General features: G+C 45.5%; 2 protein-coding genes across 7 annotated transcripts in view; both read left to right on the forward strand.

The window, feature by feature from the left end:
- znf652 (zinc finger protein 652) overlaps positions 1-11,597 on the forward strand; it is a 30,393-nt gene that overhangs the window by 11,552 nt on the left and 7,244 nt on the right. For 4 of the 5 annotated variants that reach the window (XM_042707468.1, XM_012816824.3, XM_031567071.2 and 1 more), the window contains 2 exons: positions 157-301; positions 1,285-5,076. In XM_042707468.1, the coding sequence (XP_042563402.1) occupies positions 157-301; positions 1,285-1,982 (843 nt within the window). In that variant the 3' untranslated portion in view covers positions 1,983-5,076. Of the gene's footprint in view, positions 1-156; positions 302-1,284; positions 5,077-11,597 lie in introns of those variants that run through there. The other variant, XR_004163631.2, reaches the window with a different exon arrangement.
- Positions 5,211-10,450, forward strand: phospho1 (phosphoethanolamine/phosphocholine phosphatase 1). Of its 2 annotated transcripts, none has more exons than XM_042707477.1 (4): positions 5,211-5,655; positions 6,565-6,685; positions 6,992-7,031; positions 7,782-10,450. In XM_042707477.1, the coding sequence occupies exon 4, from the start codon at positions 7,861-7,863 to the stop codon at positions 8,716-8,718; it is 858 nt and encodes a 285-aa protein (XP_042563411.1). In that variant the 5' UTR covers positions 5,211-5,655; positions 6,565-6,685; positions 6,992-7,031; positions 7,782-7,860; the 3' UTR covers positions 8,719-10,450. The 2 variants fall into 2 exon arrangements, with proteins under 2 accessions (XP_042563411.1, XP_031422940.1); XM_031567080.2 differs by having other exon boundaries at positions 7,898-10,450.

The following is an 11,597-nucleotide window of genomic DNA, read 5'->3' on the forward strand; positions in this document are numbered from 1 at the left end:
AACAACTCTGTGTGTATGTTCAGGGTTTGTATATAGTGGATATCAACTTTTGTCTTGTTCCTTCACACCTGCAGAGAACTGCTGTGATTGAGGGTATGGGCGTGAGTTTGCAAGTGTGTATGTGTTAAAACACATTCTTAATTATCACCTCTGCAGAACTGTGACGAGCGCTTCCAGTACAAGTACCAGCTGCGCTCCCACATGAGCATCCACATCGGCCACAAGCAGTTCATGTGCCAGTGGTGTGGCAAGGACTTCAACATGAAGCAGTACTTCGACGAGCACATGAAGACTCACACAGGTGAGACACACACACACACACACACACACACACACACACATACCTGTGTGCGTGAACACGCAATACACTGAAAAAGTATCCCCAAATAAAGTGCTCACACACACAGGGAGATGTTTGCTCTGCCCCTGCTGTCCAGCTCTCCTCTTCTTTCATGTTTTCCTCTCCCTGGTTTCCTCCCTCTCATGGACAGATTTAGACTGCGGTGGCGGACACACCCAGGGAACCATGCAGTGCCCTGCAATACACCCGGCATGCGCGTGCTTGCATACATGCACAATTTCCCACAGGCTTTAAAGAAGGCAACATTTAAAAACGGCAAGAACAGTTCGGAAAACTAGAATCCCACACACTTCACTTCCAGTGGAATTTGAATGTATGTTCCAAAGTAAGACACACGAAAGGTGTTCTTCAAACAGGATGTACGCGAAGAATCGAAATCATAAACCTTGACAATGTAACCGTGAGGATGTAAAGGAAAAGTTTTTTTTAGGTCCTCTGGTTCAAATTAGTCATGACAAACTGCACAAGAGAAAATCTGCATGAGGGAGGAAGAGAGTGACTGAATGCGTAGGAGACCGTGTGTGTGTGTGTGTGTGTGTGTGTGTGTGTGTGTGTGTGTGTGTGTGTGTGGACTTGACAGATTTTGTCTGTGAGGGAATTTGAGTGTGTGTGTGTGTGTGTGTGCGCAGCTCAGTGAAATAAGTCTCAGTTGTCTAATTGGAGGCTAATTTGGGTACCTATTCACACATCTGTAGACCGTCATCACATCCGGCGTTATCACTCCTCTCCTCATCACCCTCTCATCTCACCTTCCCATCTCCCTCTTCTTCCTCCCTGTCTCTCTCCCTCACCCCTCGCCTCCTCTATTTCCGCCTCCTTTATCTCTGTGCCTATCTGACAATCTTTTCTCAATTTACCCCATTTCTCTTGGTTCTTTTCTCTCTCCTCTCCTCCTCTCCTCTCCTCGCTCTCTCTCTCTGTAGGAGAGAAGCCGTTCATCTGTGAGATCTGTGGGAAGAGCTTCACCAGCCGGCCCAACATGAAGCGGCACCGCCGCACCCACACCGGTGAGAAGCCCTACCCGTGCGACGTGTGCGGCCAGCGCTTCCGCTTCTCCAACATGCTGAAGGCGCACAAGGAGAAGTGCTTCCGGGTCACCAGCCCCGTGACCCTCCAGCCCGCCTCCCTCGCTATGCCCCTGCACCTCACCCCCATCCCCAGCTCCTCTGCGTCCGGCCTCCCCCCGGGTCAGGTGCCTCCAGCAGTGGTGAGTCCCGCTGTCAGCTCCGCCTCGCTCTGCATTATGGGCTCGGGGGCCGGGGGCGCGCTCCAGCAGCGGGGCGGGGGCGTCGGGCACAGCTTCTCGCACCTCCACCTGCAGGTGCCCCACTCCACCCAGCAGCAGCACCACCACCCGCAGCAGCAGCAGCAGCAGCAGCAACAACAACAACAACAACAGCAGCAGCAGCAGCAACAGCACGGGCAGCAGGTGCACACCAGCCACGCCCCTCACGGCGGTCATGCCCAGCATGCTCTGCCAATCCCGCCGGTCTCCCTGCTGCCCCCGCCACCTGCCCTGTTCAAGAGTGAGCCAATCAACCACTGCGGCCAGGAGGACAGCTACCTGCGCCACCTGACCCAGCCTGACAAGGGTACGGGACCTGGCCAGCAACACCACTGAGCCCTGACTCTCTCTCTCACGCACACGCACACGCACACGCACACACATACACATACACGACCACTCATCTTCTAGGAAATGCACCCTCAGAGCCCCATGCACCATCCTTTGTTGGAGTGCAAATTAAATAGTGACAGAAAAAAATGACGCTTTCTCACTCTCCCTCACACACACACACACACACACACACACACACACACACACACATATACATATACATATATAGAGTGTGAAGCTCCACTGTTGACTTCCACAAGTTCTCTTAAGACATGATAGTTAGATGCTTGCGTGTTCATGTGAGTTTGACATTCTGACATGACTATGCCCTGGGTCAAACCCATGTTTTCCCTGTTGACATTTACCATGCACTTACATAGACATAATACACACACATGCAGGCACAACACCCGACACCGCTCACAACACAGGCTTCCTCATTTGAAAACGATTTGCTTTATACTAGTGAAACAGTACCTCTCCTCTCTCATTCTCTCGCTCTGTCTCTCACAAACTAATGTCTACTCAGCTGCTGCTGCCTATGGTTCTACGGGTTACTCTCTTAATCAGAAACATGTGCCGGTTACAGGTGAGGTCTTGGCGTGATGTTTGAAACCGGTCGTTCCTCACAACTATTACAACAACAAAAAATAACTAAAACTAAAACAAACCTCAACACAGGTCTCCTCTCCGCATCTCCTGAGGAGAGTGTCAGGTCTTCTGGAGTCATAAGGACGCAAGTCTGTCCATTTTTTTTTTTTTTTTGGTCGTCTTTCACACTTCACACATACACATACAATCACAGACATATTGAACGTGTGCGTTTAGGGCACTTAGAACTGATTCGGACATGGTAGCTCGGATCCTCTGAATGTGACCTTGTGCGGGGTTGTCTTCAATCAGACTGGTGTTGATGGTGTCAGGTTGTTGTCGGAGGAAAGGACACGTCTTTGGGAAAGTCGGGGGAAAAAACCAGCCAAGTGAATATGAAGATGGAAGAGTCCTCTTTCGGAAAAGAGACAGCGCTGTCCTGCTTTCATAGGAATAGATTAAAAAAAATGGAATTTAATGGTTTTATATTCTAACACACTCACCAAATTTTTGTAAGCGTATAGACATATTTACTGTATCCTCATTGTTTTTTTGTTTGTTTTTTTTTAAGGAAAATCTCATTTTTAAGTGTAATCATAATTTACGTGTATACAGTATATGTTTGTTTTTACGCGTATGTGGGGGTGTGTGTTAAGGCTGGTTTTGCAGACAGACATGTACTTTGATGAGTGGGTTGGACTCCCTCTAGAATGTTCTTTTGATGGAGTTTCATTATGTGTGTGTGTTTGTGTGATTGAGCGAGTTCAATAGCAGTGATGTATACCCCCTGTGGTGCTGATATGAAAAGCTGCTTTCTCTGTCTTTCTGGAGTTTGGTGAAGGGTGTTGGGGGTGGATGAGCGCAGATATTTGTCATGATTCATTAGTGTGAGTGTGAGTGTGTGTGTGTGTGAGTGTGAGGGGGAGAGAGAGAGAGAGAGAGAAAGGGAGGGAGGGATGGATGGATGGATGGAGAGTAATGATACCTTTGATTCAGCTGCTAGAGGTCTGTCGCTTGGTTCTTGGTTCTTGAAACTGTTGGTGGGGGAATGAAAGGAGGGAAAGATGGTAAAGGGGGAGAGAAGGGTGCGCCTGTTCAGCGCTACCTGTCTCAGGGCGCCCACTAACCCCTGCCAAGGGCACAGCGCATCGCCCCGCATCACTGAAAGGAATCCAAAATTGGAAAAGAGTGAGGAGCTATTTTGTGATGCACCCCAGGAAGTGAGCTGGATTATGGCTGGGCTTTTTTGTGATTTGTTTTTTTTCCTCTTTTTTTCCAAATTGGTGTAGTTGTTTTTAATCCTAGGCACTTTACTGCTACGAGAGAGGGGCACAGGTGAGGGTGGAGACTGACAAAGTATTGTGGGAAAAGTGTGTTCTGTGATGTGTGCATTTTGGAGGGTGTGTGTGTGTGTGTGTGTCTAGATGGCTGAGAGATGAGAGAAAAGGAGGAGAATCATCTTTGAGGTGCTGTGAGGGTTAAGACTCTTCAGACACCATGGTCAATATTATCATCATTGGTTTCATCCACTCTGGTCCCTTTTTTTGGCATTTTCTCACGGCGGGTCAAACCGCTCACCAGGTTATTTTGCATAGTGAAGTAATAAGGTAGCTGTCCATCACAGTTGTTCACAGCATGGTGGAACTTTTAGAATGCACCATGAAAACGTTTCAGATTCAGATATTTCATCTCCAATAATAGTCATTTAAAAAAAAAAAAAAAGTTATATTCTAATACCTCGTAGCTTTCAAGTCAACCAGAGCTAGCTAGCTGAACTCTTTTAGGTTAGGGTTAACGTTAACGCAGTATTACACCTCGTGAGATTACTCGACACACAATTGATTGTAACTTTTAAGGTGAACATTTTTTCAATAAAGTGAAATATGATTAGGGTATACAAATTAAAAATAGCACCACAAAAGTAGCATGCTAACAACGCTGTGGTCAGAATTCCCAGTGATATCATTGTATATAGAGCTACTAAGTCAACAGACACATCCTCCAGAAGAAAGTTTTCCTCCTGTGCCCTGCGCCAGTCATAAGGTGGATGGGCTAAATAATAAATCCAAATTGTTTTTGAATTTTTTTTTTTTTTCTGTATTGTCTGTTTCTGATTCTCCTCCTTTTTTCCTTGGTATATAGAATGCACTTTCTACTAAAATCTCGCTAGTTAAAAAAAAAAAAAAAAAAGACAAACAATGATGTATATTCTTTAAAGATGTGTTTTGTTTTGTTTTTTTTTGTTTTTTTTTACTCAATATTCTTTTTTCTGCATTTTAACCACTTCAGTGTAGCAGTGAGTATTTTATCATTGTGAGTCTGGTACAAATCTGTGCAGCTTTACCACAATCTGCAGTTTGTTTCTTGTTTTGTTTGTTTTGATTGTTTATGCGATAATGTCAGAAAGATGCATTTATGATGATGTAACGATGGCCTTTTTTGATAATGTACATTTAACACTCAGCTAACTTTCAGAAGTAAAAAAAAACTGTAGCCATAATTACAACAACCGAATTCTGAGAGTCTCATTTAATATCTGAACGTATACATGGGCATGTCTTGTTTCTATATTTGTGGAAAAGTGTATAAGTTGGAACATGTACTTGTAAACCATCAGCACAATTGGGAGTTGCTGTGGATGGAAACGCGGAAGCTCTGGTAGCAGCACAAGTGGCGGTATGGCAACAAGAGAGCCACACAGGTCATACTAGCCTGGTTTGCCTTGGCAAACTACTCTGTAAATTGTCCCTCTCTGAGTCCTAACACTCAGTATAATGTGCAAATCAACGCAAGTAACGTAGCTGCCTGTATCTCAATCTCCTGTTTATGGAGGCAATCCACAAGCCTGGATTTTCTGTAGTCAGATTTGCTGCAGCAGCACACACTCCAGCCCTGACCCTAGCTGGCTTTTGGAATCATGTGCCTTCCTCAGAGTCGCTGATGTAGACTGTAGCTCTCCTCCCTATGCTGTTTGCAGTGAGGTTACATGTCACTTGTTCGGTTTGTGTATTATCCAGTATCCAGAACGCCACTGGTTTATGTGGAGTAGGAGGAAAATACCTGTACGTGCAGCAGTGGGGTTAAGGTAGGTCGTTTCCATGGGTGTCTGGAATAAGAAAAGAAAACACTGATCAGTTTTAGGACTTTGCATTGGCTAATCTTTTACTGTTTGGTGTCTGCCTAACCAGGTGGAGTTTCTAAGTAATACTGTCTATTGAAGATTTACTTGTTTGACCTGAAAAATGAGTGAGTGTACATTTGATTAGAGGCTTCTGTTCTGAAGCTGGTGGTATGCAGGCACGTGCCTTGGGGTGAACTCACAGTTCTGAGCCTGAGACAAACAAAAAAAGTAGGTCAGAGGAGTCCTGTACTGTGTGTTACTGTGTTTGTGCTTACTGTGGGACACACAGATAAGGGTTTTACACAGGCGAAGAGTACATTTTCGGTACCTTGCAAAAAAAATTTACAGGAAAAGGCAAAGGTGAAAAAAGGTTTTATTCACTGAGGACAGCTAAGGTTCTCGACTTGTTTATCTCCCTTTCCCCTAATTTCTCTGTCCTCTGTTCTCTCCATCTCTTTCACACACTCACTATTTTAAACGAGTGGAAGTGAGAGTATGCGTCAGTGCAAACACAGACAGGCAGAGGGGAGGGTGGTCCAAATCTTTCATTTCCAGACAGAGATGGGGGGGGGGGGGGGGGGGGGGTGATAATGACATACTAGGCACCCTGTACTTAGCACACACATAGCTTACAGCCCCCATCTTGCGCCTAAAATAGCCCACATATGTACAGCATAGGCTGCTATTAGACGGGTGCTCTTTCTAAGGAATCGGTTCTTCATCAGTCGAGAGCGACTGGATGTGATGGTTACGTTAAGTAATCGCGAAGGGCGGAGCGTTGCAGAGCACGACAGCTGACGTCATCCAGTTGCCTGAGCTGTGGTTTAGACCGGTCTTTAAAACACTGCCTGCAATATTTGTTCCTGGAAATAGGCAGAAGGAGGCAGTGAGAGACCCGTGTACAGGGTGTTCTGATGGGAGCACTCGAAAGCAAATCTTGTGAGTTACCCTTGAAGCGGTACGCTGCTGCGTCTGAGAGGACATAACCCACCAGGTATTCCACAAATAACTGGACAAAGACTCTCTCATCCTATGTAAAGTATGATTCGTAGTATTGTATTCTGTCTTAATTGAACCAAAGTGAAAATGACAGGAAATACTCACTTAGGGTTCTTTACAAAAAAAATCTTTTAATAGCCTACTGTGCGCGTCAAAATGCTAGTTCAACTTTCACACTTTTTCCTTGACGGCCTAATTATAATGAGTTGTTCATTTTTTGTAAAACTAGTCTAGAAGAAAGTCGTACATCTGTATATCTATTGCACATAAACTAATGTTGCTTGACAATTTGTCTTACTAGTTACACAGATTTGAGCCACCGCGGGGAAATTTGTGGAAAGGTAAGTGGAAACGATGTCACAACACATATTTCTACAGGGATAGGGGGAGACCAGTTACAGTTGTAACGCTCTTTGCTGTTTTGTACTTTTGATCTTGTTGCAAAAAAACGGCATAAGGGACACTTTTCAATTGAACACGCAACATACATATTTCGTTTACTTCACTAATTCTAGTACATGTGCCTTACTTTTTCTCTAATTTTCATCTAAATGCAGTGAGTGCCTTGGGGACAGTTGTAATGTGTCGGGGACAGATGTAACAGTGGCCGAGGACAATTGTAACATGCCAGTTTGAAGGGGTGAAGTCAAATTTACGGCAACAGCCGTGCATAGCCGTGCACGGGTTTTCTGTAACTTGTAGTCTTTACAGAAAATAAAAAAAATTCCAGATATGAGCATGGGCAAAACTAATTATTTGAATTAGACGGTGTCGATGGAAAGACAGTTTAGACGAGAAAAGTGACATGGAAAACAGCCTTTGTCACTGAAACACATGAGGATGGGCGGAGTTAGACACTGCACCCCACCATAAGTGGCGCTAGACCTGTGGTTGCTTCACTCAGTCATTGATCGCAAACGATTGTAATGCGTTACAATTGTCCCCAGCCGACATCTCCTAAAATTTGTTAAGATAACTGGAATTTCCCAACTATTTTATGTTTCTTCTTTGTTCTGTCCTTTCTTGTGTTGTGTTCTTAACTCCACCTCTTCTGTCCCCACACTTTCATTTCTCATTCTGACATTTCCCAGAATCCTCATTCACTCAGAAATTAAAGAATAACAAGTAGTGCCCAGAGCAACCAAAGAGTGTGCTGAATCCCATGCAATCATGCGAGATTCTGTTTTCAATTGCTGTTTTACCCCAGCACATCCCTCAGCTGCTGAGGTTGCCCACCACCACCATCGTCGTGGAAACATGGCTGAGGCTCCTCCGCCCGGTGACCGTCGCTTTCTAATCTTCTTCGACTTTGATGAGACACTGGTGGACGAGACCAGTGACGACATGGTGGTCCAGGCAGCTCCGGGAGGGGTGCTCCCTGGGTGGCTGAAAGACACCTATAGGCCCAACCGCTACAACGAATACATGCAGCGCGTGCTGGCCTACCTGGCCGAGCAGGGTGTCAACGAGCCGACCATCCGCTCCATCATCGAGCAGATTCCGGCCTGCCCTGGGATCCTGGCACTCCTGCGCTTCCTCCAGTCCCGTCCGCCGCAGGACTTCGAGGTCGTGTGCGTGTCAGACGCCAACACCCTCTTCATTGAGTCATGGCTGACGCGCGCCGGCTTCCGCACAGTCTTCCTGCGCGTCTTCAGCAACCCTGCTCACTTTGACCGCAACGGGCAGCTGCAGCTCAGGCCCTTCCACTCTCACGAGTGTCAGCGCTGTCCCATCAACTTCTGCAAGGCTGTGGTGGTGCGTGAGTACATAGCTAGACGAGTGAGGGAGAGGGGAGGCCGGCCGTTCCAGCGAGTCTTCTACGTCGGCGACGGGGCCAATGACTTCTGCCCATCCCTGACGCTGTCGCAGCGGGACACCGTGTTCCCCCGGCGAGATTTCCCAATGCACCGGCTAATCCAAGAGATGGCTGAGGCACAGCCAGGGAAGTTCCGGGCCAACGTGGTGACTTGGGCCAGTGGGGAAGATGTGATCAAAACACTCAGAAAAATAGTGGAGGAGAGGGGGTAGCAAGGCCAGGATCTTACACATGAAAGGCAGACACACACACACACACACACACACACACACACACACACACACACACACTCTCTGTGTCTCACTGATTCCACACACTGCACTACATGGATCACAAACGCAGACGCATCAAATTCACACCAACTTCACAACATGAAATACATAACCCCATTAACTCAGTATTGCATAAACTAATACAGTTCACAACCGCAAGCAATCAGCCTAGCTGCCAGGCATCTGTATAACAGTTTTATGTAGAGCTGAATGAAGAATGAGCAAACAGTGTATCTCCTAGATTACAAGCTGCTTCAGTTACTGGCAGCATTTACTGGTGCTTTTATAAGGTGTTGGTTCAAGCAAAAACAGATTGTTGCTAGGCAAATTAATATGACCTTTAGGCTTGAGAGAACACTGTTATAAAGCAGGTCCCTCTCATCCTGAAAGTGTCTATATGTGTCTATTGGCCTACTCTGTAAATTAGTTTACACACATAAAATGGGACTGTAAAGTGGCAAGTTAATATTAACCCAAATGTTGGTCAGCCCATCCTCCTGCCACAAGTAAAGTATCAGTTAGATGAGCCCTGACCACTGATGACCATTGGAGATACCAGATGTCATAGTGGGGGTTGTCTTCAATACAACAATCTTAAAATTACTAATGTGTCTTAATGTGTCTATATATGTCTGAGATTGTACATGAGGCCATACGATCAATCAATCAATCAATTGAGGAACAAGAATGTCATGCTATTCAACCAATAAAGATGCAACAAGCAGCAATTCTTTTAAATATGTAGAAGATGGGATTTTCAAATTGTGAACCGACTAGGAGACAGTGAAAAAGGTTAAGCCCCCAAAAATGTCCCAGACTGCTTTTTAATCAATGCCTGACATTTGCTCACACATTCATGAGTTGTTAGTTAATCTAAAGAAGTGGTTAATGCTAGATGTTACTTGTGGAAACATATACGTATTGTGCCTTTTAACTGTCTCTGGCTGCCTGTCAGTCTAGCTGTCTGTTTAGCTTGATATGTGTGTCTATGACTGTTTGTCTTTTAGTTCTATTATGTATGTTTGTCTGATCAATATGTCCTTTACTCAGGGTCTGTATACAAGTGACCTCTTACCAACAGGAATAAAGCCATTCAAAAAAGCTCTGTGTCTGATTGTCTAGAGACAGTGCTGTTTGTGGCATAAGCCTACATTACAACTATGCTGTAGTCTGTGCACATCTGTGTAAATGTGGCCCACCAAATGATCACCTATCCAAAATGCACAGCTATCGCTACCTACATACACACTGTAGCAATGTAGCCCAACTCCTCTCTCTCCCTTCCCTTCCGTTCTCTACTTATAGATTCCAAGACACATTTAGAATGCTTAGAATTTTACTTAATTAAGAAGCAGTTTTACAAAAAAAAAACAGTCAAGAGAGATTCCTAAAACAAAAACCCAAATTGGAGAAATCTGGCTAGCCAATTTGAACCAACCAAATAAGGCACCTCTTAACAACAACAACAAACAAACAAGGCTGACTTCAGCCAGTTTTTTATTGCACAAGCGACACACTGCACCTACAAAAGGTCGAAGTATACTTCTACGACTCCGTTAAGGTCCATATATGCTTCTGCAACTGCGTTACTGCTTGGCCACGCAGTTGCATCGACGGACTTGTGAACATTTATAGTAAAATACGTCTGAGGGGATTTGCAAGGTGTCTGAGCTAGCTATCTAATGTTAGCATTAGATACTACCCACAAGATAAACAGCGATTTGAAAGTTGTTTGTTTGACTTTTTGTTAGACCAAACCTGGTAGCCTTGTCGGATAGTTACAAAATTTGGGAGACGCACGCAAGCACGCAAGCACGCAAGAGGTGCTCGGAGGGGGCTCGCAAGGATGCAAGGGGCTCTTGCGTGTCTTGCATGCCTGCGTAAAAAGCTTAAGCTTTACTCCGTGGTCACGCAGTTGCTTTGACGGACTCGTTTTCATTTATGGTTCTCCGACGGTTGTGGGTGTTGCGAAGCAATTAAAAAAGTTGTTTGTTTGACTTCTTTTGCTTAGATTTTTTTAAAGTTACCAAGAAATAGACTGTAAAATGTAAAAACCCTGTTATTGTTAGTGAATAATACGTCTGAGGGGATTTGCGAGGTGTCTGAGCCAGCTATCTAATGTTGGCATACTACTACCCACAAGGTAAACAGCGATGTATTGACGGAGACGGATCGTTACAAAATTTGGGAGGTGCACGACAGGCCACGGAGAGGTGCTCATAGAGGGTTTGCCATGACGGAGAGGGCTCTCCGTGTCTCAGTAAACGGACAACCATAAATTGGGCTTTACCCCCAGTAACCAATTAGCTACATCAGAATCAGAATCAGAATAGTATTTATTGCCAAGTAGGTTTACACCTACCTGGAATTTGTTCTGGTGTATAGGTGCATACAGTGAACATAAAACATACAAACACAATAAGTACTACACAAACACAATAAGTACTACAATACAAAAAGCAGGGCAGGAGTGCAAAAGTGGATGTGCAATGTGCAGTGTGCAATGTAGTGTGTGTTAACATAACACAGGCTTGAGGTGTGGGGGCGGGATAAGTGTCCACGTCAGGTGGGGGTCCCGGGCCTTGTTAATAAGGCCAACGGCAACCGGGAAGAAGCTGGTTTTGTGGCGTGAGGTTTTGGTCCTGATGGACCGCAGCCTCCTGCCGGAGGGAAGGACCTCGAAGAGTTTGTGACCCGGGTGGGAGGGATCGGCCACAATCTTACCTGCCCGCCTCAGGGTCCTAGAGGCGAACAGGTCCTGTAGAGATGGCAGATTGCAGCCAATCACCTTCTCGGCAGAGCGGATGATACGCTGCAGT

The sequence above is a fragment of the Clupea harengus genome, chromosome 1 (assembly GCF_900700415.2).
Source record: "Clupea harengus chromosome 1, Ch_v2.0.2, whole genome shotgun sequence".
In the NCBI taxonomy this organism is placed as follows: domain Eukaryota; kingdom Metazoa; phylum Chordata; class Actinopteri; order Clupeiformes; family Clupeidae; genus Clupea; species Clupea harengus.